Source organism: Orycteropus afer, unplaced genomic scaffold (assembly GCF_000298275.1).
Source record: "Orycteropus afer afer isolate SDZICR_OR568_19922 unplaced genomic scaffold, OryAfe1.0 scaffold00098, whole genome shotgun sequence".
Taxonomy (NCBI): domain Eukaryota; kingdom Metazoa; phylum Chordata; class Mammalia; order Tubulidentata; family Orycteropodidae; genus Orycteropus; species Orycteropus afer.
In genome coordinates this window covers 3,447,481-3,468,101 of record NW_006921685.1, presented here as the reverse complement: position 1 = coordinate 3,468,101, position 20,621 = coordinate 3,447,481, and the positions used below count along the sequence as shown (strand labels likewise).

Below are 20,621 nucleotides of genomic sequence, written 5' to 3'. Positions count from 1 at the left end.
TTGGTAGGGTGGAGGGTCGACGAAAGAGGGGGAGGCCTTCAACGAGATGGATTGACACGGTGGCTGCGATGATGGGCTGAAGTATAGCAGGGATTGTGGGGCTGGCACCAGATTAGACAGTGTTTTGTTCTGCTGTGCGTGGGGTCGCTATGAGTCGGAAACGACTCCACAGCACTTAACAACAACAACAACATGACTCAGTATCAACTCAATGGCAGTGAATGTGTTTTTATTATTATTATTATTATACCTCATTGAAATTTATTTAATCACAAACAACCCTGTTATATTTATTCTTATCACAGCATTTTATTTATTTATGGTTTGCTGCTTTTATTATATTACAGTCATATTTTCTTGCATGTCTTTTTGACACCAAGTATGTGTTTCCTAAAATACTTATTTTCTGCAGAAAGTAATTTTCAGAAATATCTCTGCCTCCTTGGTACTCTTTCATAGGCAACTGGTTAATGTGTTGGATTTTGGGTTATTTCATCTTTCATTCTTAAAATTAAAGATATAAATCTAGACTTAGCATTTCCCAACAAACAATATGTGGAATCTCTTTAGATTGTCTACCTAATGGACCGGTAACTAACTTTCAAATTAAGATTTGAAAGTTATATCAATTTATTTAGTTTTATTTAGTTCTTTTTCCATTTCCAAAGCTTAGCATACACTTAGAGTATGCAGCTGTGCTGAACTATATAGTACCTTATACTATTGTAGTTGGAGTTGGAGAATTAAAAGAGTACAGATCCTGTTACTGGTGCCTCTCTAGAGCTCAGAGTGGGCCCTGGCACTAATAAGAGGTTTTGTACATTATTGAAGGCATCAATGAACCATTTCTCAATTTTTTTTGGTGGCGTGGACTCTAACTATGCTATCAGTTAGATGCAGGCTTTAGTTCTGATCTTAAGTATATGAAAACTACATCAAACCACCTCTTTCACACTGTCAAGCCCAGCACTCACTAATGCCAATGCTCTTCCTTTCTATGTTTAAATTGCTTTTCATGATGTAACTATATTTTTCAAAGTACTTCTCACCTTTATTCCATCCATAGATAGAGTGGTATAATGGGAATTATGGTTTCAAAATAGATAAAGACAAGGGATGATGAGGCATGGACCAGTTCATAATTGAATGGTTTGGAATATAGTTACAGTTTGACTGGGACAAGTATAGTGTAACTACACTACATCTGGACTAGGAGATCACAATAGGGGATGGGTCACAAAAGCCAGAAGCTTTTCCCATCCTCTTGGTGGTCTCCATATAGTCCTAGTCCAAAGATTAGCGCTTGGGTCATCCAAGAAGTTACGTTTCAAACCAACCCATTGGACATTGAAGTGACTGATTTTTTTTTTTTTTTTTTTTTTTTTTGTCTTTAACTTTCATTAAGTTTGGTAATTTTGCTCCTCTTTCCTTTGCACAGTACCATATACTCAAATTTTTCATCTGTTGTACAGAGATGGTAACACCTACTATTAAGGATTATTCTGAAAATTGGAGAAAATACATGTAACATCACATGCAATGCCTGCTCATAACTATTGCTGTTAGGTGCCATCAAGTCAGCTCTGACTCATAGGGACCCCTGTAGCAGATGTTATTTATTTTGTTATTATATTCATGTATATTGTCACAGGAAGTTGGGACAGGAAGATTCAGGTACTACCAATATGGCACTATGTTCCTGGGTATTGGAAATGGTTAATGCATTCAGTTACTAATCAAGATCGGAGGTTCAAGACCACCCAGAGGCAGCTCAGGAAAAAGGCCTGGTGATCTACTTTCATCTTCAAAAAAAACTTTGCCATTTAAAACCCAATGGAGTACAGTTCTACTCTGACACGTATGGGTTTGTTGTGGGACAGAGCTAACAGCAGCTGTTTGTTTTGAAATGACACTGTGTTAACCTAGAAACCCTATTCGTTAAATTTTATACTCACTTTAATCAGAAACAGTGTTCGCTGAAGCTATTTAATCCTCTGGGAATTACATAACTATCTATATATATGATCATATATATATGATGACCATATATATATATATATATATATATATATATATATATATAATTTCAAGCAGCTATGTTTTGGATTTCTAAGGCGGTATCTCTACAGAAGTATATTGCCCAGTCTTCCTTCTGAGGAGTGGCTGGTGTGTTTGAACTGCCAGACTTATGGTTAGCAGTGAAATGCTTTATGCACTAAACCCCTAGAACTCCCTTGAACCCCTGGGTTGTAAATATAGTTAAGCACTTGATTACTGGTACAAAGGCTGGTGGTTTGAACTTACCCAGAGGCACCTCAGAAGACTGGCATGATGATCTGCTTCCAAAAGGCCACAGCCTTGAAAACACTATGTAGCACTTCTACTCCACATACATGTGATTGCTCTAAGTTTGAATCAACTCAATGGCAACTAACAGCAAAAATCAAACCCCTTTCTGAAAAAACAAAACAACCTATGGTTTTAATCAATATATAAATAATTGAAAGGTACATTGATAAACTGTACTAATTCGCTTTAAAATCTTAAAGTTGGGTTGAATTCTAATCAGTGAAAGGTTAGATACCAGGTAATAGAATTTTCTTGTTAACTAGTCTTTTAAACTTTAGAAGACACAAAGATGATATAGTTAAAACTCTTGAAGTACAGAATATTGCGATACAGTATATGGATTATCCATAGTCATGTCAAGGGTGAATTACGGCATATATTGGCGGGCATAATGGATAAGGCACTTAACTGCTAATCAGTAGGTCAGTGGTTCAAACCCACCAGCTGCTCTGTGGAAGGAAGACTGGGTGATCTACTTTCATAAAGATTCATGGCCTTGGAAACCCAAGGAGGTCGCTGTGAGTCAAAAATGACTTAATGGCAGTGAGTTTTTTTTTCTAATTTTGTTTATTACTATCCAGTGTTAGCCTCTCTTCAGTAGTAAGAACATAGATTTTGGTCTCAGATCCTCCTAATTGTGTACTTCACTCTGCCATTTACTAGTGGGAGATCTCCAGCAATTTACATTTCCTATCCAAGGTCTGGGAGATCTGGTGGCAGTAGTGCCTAAGGCATATGACTAATAATCAGAAGGCTGGCCACTCCACCCACCAGCCACTCCTGGGAAGGAAGATTGGGGAACCTACTTCCTTAGTGATACTGCCTCAGAAACCCAAGGAGGGGTCACTATGAGTCGATCTGAGGGCAGTGAGTTTGGTTTAGTTTCTTTTTGACCCAAGGTTTAATTTTCTAATCTGAAATATGTGCCGCTGTAAAAAAAAAAAAAAAAGAAACCCACTAATCAGAGGATCTATATATTTTGATGCTCAATTAATTACCTATCCATGCATGTATATTTTATATAGATAAACAGAAGTTAGTTCTTGGACTAAATACCTTGAAACGTTATTACTAAAACTAAATAGGATCAGCAGGACCCCTATAAAATGTCCTCAGAGGCTGAGTACTAGGAATGAGTTAAACAGTAGCAGTGCCAATGGTTTGCTTAAGCATCTCCACCCAAGACAATTAAGATATGCTTTCTTCTCTGACATAAAACATGTATTTCTGTGACAGGCTGTGGGATAAGGATGACATCTTCAAACATACCAATACCACCATCTACTTCTACTGAAAGGATCATCCATGGAAGAAAAACAGCTATGGATGGGGAGTGGCCATGGCAGGCCAGCCTCCAGCTCATAGGGGTGGGCCATCAGTGTGGAGCTAGCCTCATCAGTAACACATGGCTCGTCACAGCAGCTCACTGCTTCAGGAGGTAAGTTCATCCTGCTTTGTCCTCCAAATACCTTATGCTTCTTCTTCACCTTTGATCATGTCCTTCCTCTCTCCCTTCTCTCAATAGCTATGATGCTTGGTCTATGTATCTCTTGTGATTCTTATCATATATTTCTCAGTATTGACATGATGTTGGTGTGCCATATTTTCTACTACAGCATGAATTATTTCAGTGTAAAGACAGACTATTATCCAAGTAACAAGTTAAAACTTTTCTACAATCTCAATTTTTTTTTGCTTCTGTTCTATTTTTTCTCCAATTAATCCCTCAAGCCTCCCACTATTAACATTCACTATTATAAAATAATAGTGAATGTATTCCCTATTATTTTATAAAGGCACTCTGGTGGCATAATGCCTAAAGTATCTGACTGCTAACCAGAAGGCTGGCAGTTCAAACCCACCAGCAACTCCTCAGAAAGAAGATTGGGCAATCTACTTCCATAGCGATACTGCCTCGGAAACCCAAAAGGGGTTACTAGGAGTCAAACAGACTTGACAGCAGTGAGTTTTATTATTTTATAAAGTAAGAAAAACACCAAAAATATCCCTTGTAAAGCTCTCCCTTTTCACTACATTATTCAAGAATCCCTGTGTGCTTCTGAAATTCAGACAGATGTGTAGAAGGTGGGAGAGGTTTACTACTCTCTCACTGCCATCACAATATTGCTGTTGAAAATTGGTCATATATAATTCAGCAGAAGCTCTGTGCTTGAGCTTCTGAGATTATAGAGCTTAAAGACAACTGTGTCAGTTCATTTCCATGAACATTCATGAGCTCTATATTGTCCCAGAGAATCAGGGACATACTATCTTTCTTTTGTGGGGTTTCACCATCAGAGAAGATGCAGAAAACTTTTGCTTTAAGACAAAAAAAAAAAAAAAAAAAAAACCCTCTCAACAAAACCCCTATGTCTAGCTACTGGAACTACTCATGCACCCTTCTAAAAAAGCCTATCCTTGGTGATTCTAGTAGGCTCTTTACCATCCTTTTAAGGGTAATTCTCCACATGGTTCTAAGATGCCTATATCTTTAAGGAGTAGAGGTGTAAAGAAGAGAAGCAAATTAATTTGTCTGTCACTCCTCTCACTAAAGAAACTCTATTTATATATATTTGTTGTTATTGTGTGTTGTTGAGTTGATTCCAACTCATAACAATCCTATAGGACAGAAGAGAACTCCCTGACAGTGTTTCCAAGACTATAAACCTTTCCATGAGCATATCACCAGGTTTTTTTCTCCCATGGAGCCACTAGTGGGTTAGAACTACTGACCTTTTAGTTAGCAATTGAGCACTTAATCATTGCATCACCAGGGCTTTTATATATAATTATAACTGCAAAAATAACTAAGGAGCTGTGGTGTCATAGTGGTTAAACTCTTGGTTGCTAACCAAAAGGTCAGCAGTTAGAACTCACCAGCTGCTCCATGGGAGAAAGATGTAGCTGCTGCTTCCAAAAGATATACAGCCTTGGAAAACATATAGGGGCATTCTACTTTGTTTTACAGGGTGGCTGTTTTGGTTAACTGGTGCTGCTCTAACAGATATATACCTCAAATGTGACTTGAACAAACAGGAGTTTATTTTCAGTTTTGGAGGCTAGAAGTCTGAGTTCAAACTGCCATGCTCTAGAGGCCAGGTGAAATCCCCTCAACCTTAAGCTTCACCTCTGCCTCTTGTTCCTGGCCCATAAAAGCTGGGCTTTTCTTCACTCAGGCAGCTGCTGGCTGATGAGGCTGATAAACCAAAAGTCAACTAGTAAAAAGGCACAATCCTGACATTACTAAAGCACATGGCAGGCCATTGATTCAAGCCCATTAAGAGTCCCAAGATCGGCAGACAACATGGCAGGCTGCTGAACAACAACTTGGCTACATGCAGGATTTAGTGTGCCAAAAACTAGACACCATTCCAAAATTTTCTCCTTATATACAGGAAGCAGACCACATCTCTAAAACAGCTACTCTGCTGCTCACAGCAGATTCTACCATGGAGTTGATTGCCAGTCTCATCATGGAGAGTAACTACCATCAGCTGTCCAGCCACTCAAAACCAGGCTCAGCCAAACTGACACATAACCTTAACTACCACAGTGATTGGGAGCTCTGGTAGCGTAGTGCCTAAAGCACTTGACTGCTAACCAGAAATCTGGTGGTTAAAATCCACCAAGCACTCCTCAGAGGAAGGTTGGGCAATCTACTTCTGTACCGATACCACCTTGGAAACCCTAGGAGGGGTCGCTATGAGTCAGGTCTGACTCGACGGTACATAACAACAATAAACCACAGTGGCTATGAGTCAGAATAGACTCAAAGTAATGGTTTTGGTTCTTGTTTTTGGAAAAACGACTAACATCATCCCTTAGAGGTGAACTTGAGTCCCACTGATTTGTTAATGCTTAATGTTCACATAATCCTCCTTCATTTCGGTGAGAGTATTTCTTTTTTGGGGAGAGTATCATCCACTTTATTTTATAATTTTCTATTTATGTGGATTAAAAAAAATAAATAAACCCAGAACGACAATTTGGTAATACTCAGCAAAGAGTATCACCTATAAAGATTGAAATGCATGTTTCACAAGGTCCAGTGTAGCCTCTCTGTACAGATAGACCTACATGGAAATTGCCCATTGAGTTTGAAAAAGTGTAAATCATTTGTGTTCTTGAAAAGAGAAATTTTGGTGGTATGGCGGGGAAAGAAATTGATTCAAGATAGAATAAAATGAGAAAAATTGGACACAGTGAGTTTAGAAAGCTCTTTGAAGAAAGTTTTATATGTAAGGGAGCAGAGAAATTGGACAATAGGTAATTATAGAATCAAAGGAGGGATTTAAAAGAATATAGGATACATATAACATATTTTATGCAGACAGTAATAATCCAAAAGAGAAGGGAAAGGTGATGATCTTAGAAACAAAAGATTCAATTATTGGGATGATATACAATGTAATTGCAATATGTGGTATACTGCTGTGGAGGAAAAATATGAGGTACTTTGTGGCATATTGCCTAAGACACTTGACTGCTAACCAGAAGGCTGGTGGTTCAAACCCACCAGCTCCTTAGTGGAAGGAAAATGGGGCAATCTCCTTCCATAGAGATTTACCCCCTTGGAAACCCAGCAGAGGTCACTATGAGTCATAATCAACTCTATGACAGTGGGTTTGGTTTGGTTTTTTGAAGACAATATAGCAATCACCCAAATATACTAATTTTTTTCCTGCTGAAATAGTATTTTTTTAGACAGTGTTTACAAAAAATGCATTCACCTTTGCATCCATAAAAATTATTCCAGTCATTGTGAAACTGTGAGAAGGGAAAATGTACCTGAAAAGAGTCAGAACACCTGGGCCATCTCTCTGACACCAGTTAGGTGGGTCTTTCCTTACCTGGACAAATCACTTAACTTCTGGGTCTCAGTGACTATCCAAAAAGAATGAGCCTATTATGTGAGGCTTCTTCTTGTTGACAATACATGAAGGGACAGGATAGTTCTTTTTTGTCTCCCTATTTAGGTTGCAAGATCCCTAAGGACTGAAGTCTTGTATGTATTTGTATCTCCAGAATTCTCATTTTCAAATGAATGGCTCAACCTTAAGACTTCTGCTTGAATAAAATCTCCCTTTATAATATAAATAAATGAAACAGAGCTGCACAGAGCTCCCCAGGCTCTGCCTATTCATCCTCAGTGTGGTGCAGAGCTCTTTGAATACCACTGATTTTTCAAGTTCTTCATAATACTTAAAAGTTTATGATTCACCAACACAGGAATCCTTCGTGAAAGATGAAATTCCCTTTAGAATTATTCTCTGTATAATATCCTTCTACATAACTTCCCTCCACACAGAGAAATTAAAGTTTATCTACATTTTCAATCATTCTTGACGGGAATAGTTAGAAAGAGAACGAGTCTTTGGGAAAAGAGCTCTGGTGGTGTGGTGGTTAAGGCATTGGCCTGTTAACCAAGATTGGAGATTTGAACCCAGCAGCCATTCCATCAGAGAAAGATGAGGCAGTCTGCTTCTGTATAAAGACTTACTGCCTTGGAAACCCTATGGGAGCTGCTATGAGTCAGAATTGTCTCAGTGTCAGTGGGTTTTGGATTTTAGTCTTTGTGGAAGAACAGAGAGATAAAGAGATGACAGGACTAGATATAATTTGCTTGTTATGAACTTTGTGAGAGAAAAGCATCTTGGTGAGGGAAAAGTTGAGAGTCTGGTAAGAGGAATTGACTAAGCCAGATGAAAGGGTGGTAGACGCTCTAAGAGCATGACATCAAGTTAGAGCTATGTAGAACCTTGAATATTAGGGTGGTGTGGGGGTGTAGGATGGAGAAACAACCCTGTGTACATATGATAGTATGTGAAGTAGATAAATTGCATGTACAATAAGATCTACTGACCAAGAATCAATAACTAAGTCATAAAATAGGAATGAATCAAGAATTTGACACAGAGGGATAATGCACCTTCATAAGCATGTTATCCAAAACAAATAAAAATTAAATTCTACACATTTCACTGAGATTATCAAAGAAAAATAACCCAAAGGGTTTCTAGCAAGCAAGGAATGAAAACACTAGAAATTGATTGTGTAGTTCCCACCACTATCATTAATCCAGATAAATAAAGTACTGAAATTCCATTTAGTAGTCATGGCATCTTACTAATTTTAGAGGATGTAAAATATTTTGAGGAACTTTCAATTTTCACTTTAGCATCAATGTTTTTAATCTCTTTTTCCTCAAAAGTCATCAACTACAAATTCTCTCACCACGGGAGTTTTTCAGCAGCAACCACAATAGTTGGGAAGGAATACACTCTCAATCATTTTTATAAAATAAAATTAAGCATCAAAAATCACTTTATAAGATAAAGTTAAGCATCACAAATATACTCTTCGATTTTTTCTTTCTTGCAGAAATAAAGATCCAAGTCAATGGATTGCTACTTTTGGTATAACTATAGAACCACCAGAAGTGAAAAAATATGTGAGGAAAATTATCCTTCATGAAAATTACCAAGGAGAAACGAATGAAAATGACATTGCTTTGGCCCAGCTTGCTACTGGACTTGAGTTTTCAAATATAGTCCAGAGAGTTTGCCTCCCGGATTCATCAATAAAGTTGCCACCTAACACAAGTGTATTTGTCACGGGATTTGGATCCATTGTAGATGATGGTGAGTAATTTCAATCTGATTTACTTAAAACATATTTGCCTTGAGATCTAACAAGCTGTCTTAAGGAATCCTTCTTAAGGCTTTTCATAAAAATAATGTTTATGGTGCAGGACAGAACAGGGGCTGTGGGTCCCTATTCTTGAGGAGTTCACAATTAATTGGAGCAGGGGTACAAAATGAAAGAGACAAATTAGAAGAAAAGAATATGGGAGTGTAAGGGAGTAAATAAAAACTGTATACTCCCAGATGTGAATACTACTGGTTAGCATATACTTTAAACCACAATCTTAATGACAGTGTTTTGTTTGCCTAAATCTTTTCTAATTTTAATGAGGATTTAAAATGATAATAAATATGAAAAGGCTTTGTGAATATTTGGAGAATTTTCATTTTGGTAAGTTAATAGAATCTGTGTTTTCTTCCTCTATCCCACCTTTTAAAGAGTATTAAAAGATAGTGCAAAAAGAGCATGGGGGGCAGTGGCATCTGACCTCCTCTTACTTCATGAGGGGAAAAAAGAATCACCACCAGCAGCATTAACCCAAGGCTAAGTCCTATGAGGCAGAGGTCAGACATGCCTCCAACCTTTTTACCAATTCTGATATCAATTTCACTGAAAAATCAATTAATTTGTTATTTGTTGCAATGAGCGCGCAGAACTCACAGACTCATGATTATGGGGTTTATTTGGGAAGTAATAGCTTACAATTCAGGTTCAGGAATGTTCAGGATACAATACTTCAATCAGGACAACCTCTCCTTGGCCATGCCCTCAGACACACCTCCCATTGGCCCCTTGGCCTGGCCTCTGCCCTGCTCAGGCCAAGTGTCACAAAGCTCTTTTAGCTCCACAATACGTGCACCACACTCCACCAACATGCCTTCTGACCAAAGATATGCAGCTTTCGGGCTCTGTGGCTCCATCTTATGCCTGTTCCTTGATTCTGCTGCTACTGACTCTCTGCTACCTCTCTGCTGTCTCAGTACAGGGATCTAGGGTCCAAGAATATATTCCTCTCTTGTTTCTTCTCCCTTGATGGCAGTGAGATTCTCTCCCTTTCCACCTCTGGGATGGTTCATTTTAAGTCTACCAAAATGGTAAAAGAAAGTACCAAGGACTGCTGAAAGAGCTGACAAATCTGTTCTGGAGGAAGTGCAGCCAAAATGCTCCTTGGAAGTGAGAATAGCCAGACGTCATCTCACCTACTTTGGTCAAGTTATCAGAAGGGACCATTCCCTGTAGAAGGATGTCATGCTTGGTAAGGTGGAAGGTTGACAAAAGAGGGGGAGGCCTTCAATGAGATGGATTGACACAGTGGCTGTGGTGATGGGCTCAAGCATAGCAAGGATTGAGGAGTTGGTGCGGGACTGGGTTGTGTTTCGTTCTGCTGTGCATAGGGTTGCTATGAGTCTGAGAAGACTCTAGGCCTCCTAACAACAACAAAAACAAGATGGTAAAACTGACCAATCCCCATGGTAGGGTTCCATACACCTTATTTCCATTTGGAAGACAGCTATGTGGGCAACTGATTGGAAGAGGTCCATATTTGTAACCATTCCAAAGAAAGGTGATCCCAAAGAATGTGGAAATTATCAAACAATATCACTAGTATCACTTGCAGGTAAAATTTTGTTGGAGACAATTAAAAAAATGGTTGCAGCAATATATTGACAGGAAATTTCCAGAAATTCAAGCTGGATTGAGAAGAGGACTGGAATAAGAGATATCATTGCTGATGCCAGATAGATCTTGGCTCAAAGCAAATACCAGAAAGATGTTTACTTGTGTTTTATTGACTATGCAAAAACATTTGATTGTGTGGATCATAACAAATTATGGGTAACGTTGAGAAGAATGGGAATTCCAGAACTCTTAATTGTGCTTGTGAGGAATTCTCACTCATAGATCAGGAGGCTCTTGTTCAAAGAGAACGAGAGGATTCTGCATAGTTTAAAATCAGGAGGGCAGTGTGTCAGGGTGGTATCCTTTCACCATACTTATTCAATCTGTATGCTGAGCAAATAATGTGAGAAGGTGAAGTATATGAAGAAGAACACAGCATAATCATTGGAGGGAGACTCATTAACAACCTGTGATATGCAGCTGATACAACCTTGCTTACTGAAAGTGAAGATGACTTGAAGCATTTACAAGCATTTATTGATGGAGATTAAAGACCACAGTCTGCAGTATGAATTACACCTCAATATAAAGAAAACAAAAGTCCTCACAACGTGACCAAAAAGAAGCATCACAATAAATGGAGAAAAGTTTGAAGTTGTCAAAGATTTCATATTATTTGGTTCCACAACCAACACCAATGGAAACAGAGTCAAGACATCAGATGACATATTGCACTGGGCAAATCTGCTGCAAAAGACTTCTTTAAAGTGCTGAAGAGCAAAGATGTCTCTTTGAAGACTAAGGTGTGCCTAACTCAAGCCATGGTGTTTTCAATCGCCTCATATGCATGTGAGAGTTGGAAAATGAATAAGGAAGACTGAAGAAGAGTTGATGCTTTTGAGTTGCAGTGTTGGAAAAGAATACTTAAAATACTGTGGACTGCCAGGAGAAGTAACAAATCTTTCCTGAAAGAAGTGCAGCTGGGATACTCCTTGGAAGCAAGATGGTCAGATTTCATCTCACTTGCTTTGGTCATGTAGTCAGAGAAAGGATATCATGTTTAGTAAAATGGAGGGTCAGCAAAAAATGAGAATATCTTCAACGAGATGGACTGAAACAGTGGCTGCCATGATAGGCTCAGGTATAGCAAGGATGTTGAGACTGGCTCAGGATCAGGCAGTGTTTCATTCTGTTGTAAATAGGGTCACTATTGACTCAATGTCACCTAACAACAACAACACCCCCCCCCAAGAGTGCCACACATCTTAGTGGGCCACAGCACCTCACAGTTACATCATTGTTGTTATTGTTATGTGCTGTGGAGTCAGACCTGACCCATAGCAACCCCTCCTTGGACTTCCAAGGCAGTCTCACTATGGAAGTAGATTGCCCAACCTTCCTTCTGAGAAGTGGCTGATGGGTTTGAACTGCCAGCTTTCTGGTTAGTAGTCAAGTGCCTTAGGCACTACGCTACCACGGCTCCTTCACAGTTACATAGTTCTACCCAATCACCTAAACTGAAGACTAGAACTTAAGATTTTTAGGTATTAGATTCTAAAGAGAAATGTTATTTTTAAATATTTAAGGTGAGAAATGAAGAAATATGTTTAAGGTTCTATCAGTGGTAGAAATTAGGAGACAAATGCTAATATGCTTTCATTTAGTGCTTTTTGTCTTTTTGTGTTTATTTTTTTTTTTAAAAAAAAAAACCCTGGCATTTTTTTTTTCTTTCTTTTTTTTTTTAAATTGTGATTTGGGTGAAGATTTACAGAGCAAATTTACTTTCCATACAGCAGTTCACATATACTTTGTCTCATGTCATTGACCACAGTTTACCACAATGCAACAGCTCCCCTCCCACTTCCTCCCCATAGTTACCTCTTCCCAGTGTCCATCCCTCCATACACTCCTGCCCCCTGAGCTGTCTCCCTGTGCATAAGCAGCCCTTCTTTCTCCCATGATTGTTCTCTCCAAGGAGCATATCTACTTGAGGTAAATGTTCAGCTATATGCCTGTCTTTTGTTTGGCTGGAAACCACAGGTGTGGGTTCAATTCCAGATCTGAAGGGCAGCTAGGGGCCATAGTCTCAGTGGTTCCACCAGGCTCTATTGGACCAGCAAACCTGGCCCCCAGCTTTTTGTTTTTTTTGATGGAACTATCTTACATTAAAGAAATTCCCAAATGCTTTAAGCATTCTAATTTCACTTTCTTCTCCCCCACCCTCCACCTTACCTCTAGTTCACTGACAGCATGAATCAGTAGCCTTAACTTACTTCCTTTCCTGTAGTCAGTGTTTAACTTCCTTCCCCATAGTTTCCAGGTGATGCATCTAGCTCTTTATGTTCCTGGCCCTGCTCTGTGCTGGCATCAGATTGCTGCCATATATCTGGTATCCTCTCTGTTTCTCATACCCCTAAATAGCATACTACCCCATAGAGTATAGCTAACAGAGTCCACGGTCTTTTATCTTACTTTAATACTTTTTGGGAAATCAATGAACCATCTTGAGTCCCAGTTTCCTTATATGGAAAATGTGCCAGTTAAAAAAGATAAAACCAAAGTGAAAGATTTCTTTGAAAATTTAAAACGTTTATATATGGAAAGAAATTTTCTTTGTTGGTTACCAGGGGTGACAGGGGAGGGGAGGGAACACTGTTAGATAGGTAGAGACAAAGATTGATTTGGGTGAAGAGAAGGGCAGTGTACCAAATCTGAGTGATCAACATGATGTCATTGAGGAAAAAGATGTAGAGAGTGCATGGGAGGCACAGAAATCAAAGATGAACCCTTTTGCACATATAGTACTGTACTGTCAGTGAAGGCAAACATGGGTATATGGATGGATAGATGGGTGGACAGGCTGAACTATTAGGTATGCCTATGCAGGGGAAAGTGTGTCCAAGACCATGTATATAGGGTTGGCAGACAATGTTTCTACAAGTGGATTTGTATGTTCTGTAAGAATTCCCAGGTATATGGTAGAGCTGATAAGGGGCAAAGTTGTAGTCACTTCTTAGCCACAGACACCTACCTAGTTGGAGCAACTAGTTAGACCTCTGGGCTTGGGACTATAGTTGCAGGGGACATCCAGCTCCATTGGCATAGCATACCACCCAAAACATTGTTCCACGTCCTACTTTGGTGAGTAGCAACTGGGATCTTAAAAGCTTGCAAGTCACCATCTAGATGCAGTGATGGGTCTCTCCTCATCCAGAGCAAAGAAGAATGAAGAAAACCAAAGATGCATGGAAACAATTAGTCCAAGCAACTGATACACCATGTGATCCTCAGCCTACGACTATAAGACCAGAAGAACTAGATGGCGGCTGGCTACCTGTCAACCAGTCAGAAGGGGATCTCTGCTGGCAATACTGGATAGAGTGGGAGAACAATGTGGAACAAAAATCAAAATCATTAAAAAAAAAAAAAAAGGACCAGGTTTGCTTGTCCAATAGAGCCTGGTGGAACCCCTGAGACTATGGCCCCCAGCTGTCCTTCAGGTCTGGAATTAAACCCACTCCTGTGGTTTCCAGCCAAACAAAAGACAGGCATATGAGCTGAACGTTTCCATTAGATAGATACACTCCTTGGAGAGATCAATCATGGCAGAATAGAAAAGCTGTGTATGCTCAGGGAGATAGCTCAGGGGGTAGGAGTGCATGGGAGGGAAGGACACAGGGAAGAGGTAACTATGGGGAGGAAGTGGGAGCAGAGCTGTTGCATTGTGGAAAAATTGCAGTCAATGTCATGAGACAAAGTGTATGTGAGCCAGTGTATGGAAAGGGAATTTGTTCTGTAAACTCTCACCCAAATCACAATAAAAATAAAAAATAAAATAAAACTATGACTTTCTCATCATGAAAAAGAATGTATGAATGTATGTATACATATATACATGAAATTTTGTACTCAGTTTTAAGGGGCTCAATAACTTTTACAGATCTGTAACTATTATATAATACTGAGACATGTATGTTTAAGGTTCCTTGCATGGAGATATTTATAATATGGAGAATAAAATTTGGTGATAATTTTATTAATTAATGTTAATAAAATAATCTTAGGTTTTTACTCCTTGGAATATATGTCTTAGACACATTTATTTATTTATTTATTTTAATAGGACCTACACAAAATAGGCTTCGGCAAGCCAGAGTAGAAACCATAAGCACTGAAGTATGTAATAGGAAGGATGTGTATGATGGACTGATAACTCCAGGAATGTTGTGTGCAGGGTTCATGGCAGGAAAAGTAGATGCTTGCAAGGTAAGTTCAAAGTGAACAACAATACTCTTAAAGGAAATTTTTATGTCAATTTCCATTAACTATTTCTAAGTTTAGCACACATTTTACCAGGAAGAAAAAAAATAGCATCTGTTTCACCACAGACTAAGATTATTTAATAATCATAACAATAAAAATCATTGTATTGAGTATACCAATCTAAGTGTTAAGCATGTCTTAATAAATTATTTCATTTGATATAATGAGATAGAAACATACTACTAAAGATACAGAAACATACAATTATCGCTATTTCACAAATTAGAAAAATCACAAATTCTTAGCACTTTTGCTAATACCACAAACTCACTAGTTCATTCTTTCCAGTATGTCTAACTGGCAAAATCTCACAGCTGAAAGAACTCAACTATCCACCTTCTTTGCCTGTACCCAGATAGTCAAATACTCTCAGAGAAAATATCACATTGGCTCCACTGTAGAGTCCAGACAGCAAAGGTAGCCTAATATGTTTATTATTTTTCTGTTTGTTTGTTTTTCCATATCTACCATTCTCTGAATTTTCCCAACATTTCCCATTTTCCTTAACTTCCAATTTGCCCCTACTCTCTGTGATGACTTTCTTTCAAAATTTTCAAAGAAAAATAGAAGTCATAAGAGGACAATTGGCTTATTTTCCCAGCATCAAGCATGCAACCCTGCTTTCATCTGGACTCATATCATCCAGCTTCTGTTTAGGCCCAACAGAGAAGCCACCTCTTCCCTTTAAAACTAACCCCTTTTCTTGTGCTCTGGTCCCACTCTCTTTGGTCTTTGCATGAAGTGTGCGCTGACAATCATTTCCTCTTTTTTCACAATAAGCATTTCTCTTGTAACTGGATATTCCTCTTTTTTACATCTTCCAAATTAGTTGCTGTTGTTGTTATGTGCCATTGAGTCAGATCCGACTCATAGTGACCCCTCTTGGGTTTCCGAGGCAGTATCACTACGGAAGTAGATTGCCCCATCTTCCTTCTGAGGAGTGGCTGGTGTGTTTGAACCACCAGCCTTCTGAGAGGGGAAAAAAGAGAAAAGCTCTTTCTTGAAGCCTCAGAATATATTTCCAGATACCACCACAGCTTAACCCTTTTACCATAGCATATTAAAAAAAAAAAAAGCTTATGATCATTGTCTCAATTTTCTCACCTCTGACTAACTCCTCAAATCATTTCAGTATAGTTTTTGCCCTATCAGTCCACCAAAATAGTTCTTCCTAAGGTTTCCAATGACCTTTATGTTTTTAAAATCCAATAAATATTTTTCATTCCTCTTCTATTTTTACTTTCTAGAAGCCATTAATAATGCTCAGCTGTCCCTCTTTCTTGAAATGCTGTCTTTCTTTGGCTTGTAATTTTTATCCTACATTTGTCTGTTCTTTTTCCTCTCTCTTTTTCAGGCTCATTCCCCTAACCTCAGCCATTCAGTGTTGATCTATACTATGTCTATTCCTCTTTTTACTCTCTATTTTCTCCCTAGAGGATCTAATTCTCCTCTGCAGCTTTAGTACCACCTCTGTGCACATGACTAATAAATACATACTTCCAGTCCCAATCTCTTCCCTGAGTTCCAGACACATGTATCCAACTCCTGCTTGACAACTCCAAATGGATATTTCAAAAGCGTCTCAAATTGAACATGCTGCATCTGTTTCTGCTTTTTTTCTCTTCCCACCTAACCTGATCCTTCTTATGTTTTGCACCTCTGTGAATAGCATCTCCTTTTATTCTGTTAAGCAAACTGGAAGGCTAACAGCCATTTTAACCTTCTCTCCCTATCCCATATTCAACTGATTATGTAAGCCCATGAATTTAACCTTACAGCTCTTGCCTTTACCTCTTTCTCTCTCCTCTGGACAACTATATTAGCCCTCGAGCTGGTGTCTAGTTCTCCATATTCAGTCTTATGCCCCTTCAGTGTTAGTCAAACAAAAGCCAGAATGATTTCTAACAACAGACTAATATGATCATGTCAACACCCCTTCTTAAAATGCTTCAGTGGCTTACTTTCCTATATTAAGACAGAAAACAAAAATTTCTAAACAAGACCCACCAGCAGCCACGTGGACTAATCTCTCCCTATCACTCTAGCCTCATTATACTCCACATGTCCTCTTGTGCTCTCTTGTCTTGTCCCTCTGCCTGGTTTTCAGTTCCTCTGCCTGTCAAGTTACTTCCTTCCAGAGCTATTCCATCTGCCAAGAACATATTTCATCCTGACTTGTCATTCTCTAGTTAACTCGTCTTCCTTCAGATATCAGTTCAATTGCTCTTCCTTAGGGAAGATCTTCCTGATCCCTTTGACTAGTCAAATTCTCACATTGTATGTTTTCATAGCCCTTATCACAGTTGTGGTATATTTGGATGATGCAAAGTTAAGGGCTCAGTTGCTAACTGAAAGGTTGATGGTTCCAGTTCATTAAGAAGTGCCTTAGAAGAAAGGCTTAGAGATTTGCTTCTGAAAAATGAGCCAAAGAACACTCTAAAACCAAAAGAAACCAAACTCACTGCTGTGGAGTCAGATCTGACTCATAGAGACCCCTCCCTGGGTTTCTGAGGTAGCATTTCTATGGAAATAGATTGCCCAGTCTTCCTTCCAAGGAGTGGCTGGTGGGTTTGAACTGCCAGCCTTCTGGTTAGCAGTTAAATGACTCTATGAAGCAGAATTGCCTTTTGACACACATGAGTTGCCATAAGTCAGAGTAGACTCCATAATAACTGGTTTGCTGTTTTTTTTTAAATCACAGTTGTAATTTTGCATCTATTTGTGATCTTATTTAATATTGGTTTCTTAGACTAAACTGCAAGCTCTGTGAGCATAGGGTCATTTGTTTTGTTCATCGTTGTCTCCCCAGCACTCAACAAAATGCATTGTAGGAATTCAATAAGATAAAAGGATGAATAAATAAGCAAAGTAGAAAAAGAACAGAGTGGTTAAGATCTTACTTAAAGTCACAGAGCCAGTGATTAATAGAACTGAGACTGAAGATCAGACAGTTCAGTAACAAAGCCTACATCTTTAATCTCTACACATGTATTTATTTACTTAATATTCTTTGTTTCAAAATTTTTTAAGGGAGTTTACATAAAATTCAGCATGAAATGTAAATTAGACATAGGTGAGCAAAAGAAAAGGAAATAAAGAACAAGAACATAAAGTACAGCCAAGAGAACATTAACTTTCAGAAGAGATCATTGAAATTTTCAACCTATACCCATTAATACCTGGGAGCTGTGGTAGCATAGTGCCTAAGGCACTTGACTGCTAACAAGAAGGCTGGCGGTTCAAACCCACCAGCCACTCCTCGGAAGGAAGGGTGGGCAATCCTACTTCCGTAGTGATACTGCCTCGGAAACCCAAGGAGGGGTCGCTATGAGTCGGCGCTGACTCGACGGCACATAACAACAACAACAACAACACCCATTAATACCAATTACATATTTCACATTTCATATACTTGCTTACTAAACCATTCATAAAGTGTTTAATCAAACTAGAAAAAAAAATCCAAGAATTGTGAACCAGAAATAATGTAACTGTTTTACATGAATGAATACTAGTCTTATTCAAAAACAAAACAAAATACTTTAAAGTTTACCATAAAATTTTAACTCAGTTCAGTTGTTGTTGTTATGTGCTGATGAATTGGACCCGACTCATAGCGACCCCTCCTTGGATTTCCAAGGCAGTATCACTATGGAAGTAGATTGCCCAACCTTCCTTCCGAGAAGTCGCTGGTGGGTTTGAACCGCCAGCCTTCTGGTTAGCAGTCAAGTGCCTTAGGCACCACACTAGCAGAGCTCCTGCTCAGTTGAGAGAAACAGTATATGATCCATCTCATGTGGGTTTTACATTCTACATACCAGTTTACTTTTTTTTTTCCCCCTCCCCTGTGGAAAAAGAAATGATTACAATGATCTTCTATTGAATTAAATCAGTTAATTGGACATTTAATTTTTTTTTTTTCCTGCAGGGTGACTCTGGTGGACCTCTAGTTTATCCAGACAATCATGACATCTGGTACCTTGTAGGTATAGTAAGTTGGGGACAATCATGTGCACTCCCCAAAAAACCTGGAGTCTACACAAGAGTGACTATGTATCGAGACTGGATTGCCTCAAAGACTGGCATCTAGTGTGAATTGTCTATGAATTGTGCCCATGCCTCACAGAGGTGAAGCTCCTCCATGTTGTGCATTATTCATGTGGTTTGGATCAGTGCCTTTGCTGGAGGTCAAGAAGCCCCTCAGACTCAGAACAATCTAATATCATGAGGTGGTAGCCTTTGTGTACCTATAACCCAGCTCTCTCTCCATGAGGGAAGAAGGCAAAGCAAATGACAGACAGCACTGACTCTACTCACAAGAAAAAAGTTATTTCTGATACTTCTTACAAAAGTGGATATTTATGCATGGTTCCCCTAGTTCCACGCTCCATGGAAGAGAAGAAAAGTCATTTTCCATAGGACATGAAGAACTGCCAGTGTTGCCAAAACGTTACCTCATCTAGTATCTGGAGCACCTGGGATTCTTTTAGCTAAAAACCATATAGAATTCTTCTCTGAAAATTCAGAGCTTCAAGTCTATGACTGATGATTTACTGGACATTCCATGGCTAGAAAGGAGAAGCAGGGGGTTTGCACTATTACTTGAACTCTAACCTGGGTTTATATCTAACAATATGCAGAGCATTATCATTAAGTCACAAGAGTTGCCATTAAATTATTTTTTTTAAATGTGTCTGAACTTGCTTTTAATGTGTTATACACACAAGCACTAGCTTCAGGAAGTACACTGTATTGTTTAGAAATATTTCTGATTTATCATTGAACAGTATTTTGCCCTTAAAGAGCAAACATAAATTGGCATTCAGGCCAGAAAAGAGAAAGACAGACTCTTAGGAGCAATTTTCCATGGAAACAGCAAGGATATAAAGAACAGATGGGACAAGGCTAGCAGAGAGTTGGTTTCAAATGAGTGGCAAAAGGATCCAATTATTATTTAAACATATCTACATCAGTGTATAGCAAGTGGTGCTTTGTAGGTCACACATTTGTCAGAATGTCAGGTTGAGAGAACTGATTTGTATAAAGCACTTAGGACAGTGTCTGGCATATATAAATGTTTATATATTTGGAAAGGAATGTCTTAGTAAGGGTTTTTTTTTTTTTTTAAATGATAAATAAACGCTCATTTGGTCAAATAAGTGAATGATCTTGGAGCACAAATACAACCAAAAGTCTAATGGTGAGCATAGTAGTGGAAATCACAGAACTACCTGAGCTTGAAACTTGTCTCTGCCACTTACAAGCTGTGTGTACTTGCACAAGTTACTTAACTTCTCTATATATTAGCTCTTCCATCTCTTCAATGGGGATAAAAATGGTACCTACTTGCTGTGGTTGTTACGTGGATTAACTGCATTAATGTAAGTAAAGCACTTACAACAGTGTCTGTAGACAATAGACTCTCAATGTGCACTGTTGTTAGTTGCTGCCAAGTGAATTTGGACTCATGGTGAACCCTTTGTGTGGAGTGGAAGTGCTTCTTAAGGCTTTTAAGGCTGTGCTCTCCTGGAAGCGTATTGCCAGGTCTGTCTTCCAAGGTGCCTAGGGGTGGGTTCGATCCACCAACTTTTTGTCTTAACTGTTCAACATATGTATTTAAAAAAAAAAAAAAAAAACTGTTATTGAATCAATTCTGACTCATAGTGACCCTATAGGAAAGAGTA

At 38.7% G+C, this 20,621-nt stretch overlaps 1 protein-coding gene across 1 annotated transcript in view; it reads left to right on the top strand.

The window, feature by feature from the left end:
* The window catches only part of LOC103198630 (transmembrane serine protease 11F), a 133,090-nt gene extending 114,063 nt beyond the window's left edge, over positions 1 to 19,027 (top strand). Inside the window, exons 6-11 of the mRNA XM_007942805.1 lie at positions 1,301 to 1,319; positions 3,474 to 3,496; positions 3,586 to 3,787; positions 8,731 to 8,990; positions 14,738 to 14,880; positions 18,866 to 19,027. Coding sequence (XP_007940996.1) covers positions 1,301 to 1,319; positions 3,474 to 3,496; positions 3,586 to 3,787; positions 8,731 to 8,990; positions 14,738 to 14,880; positions 18,866 to 19,027 — 809 coding nt within the window. The remainder of the gene's footprint in view (positions 1 to 1,300; positions 1,320 to 3,473; positions 3,497 to 3,585; positions 3,788 to 8,730; positions 8,991 to 14,737; positions 14,881 to 18,865) is intronic.
* The last annotated feature ends 1,594 nt before the right edge of the window (positions 19,028 to 20,621 follow it).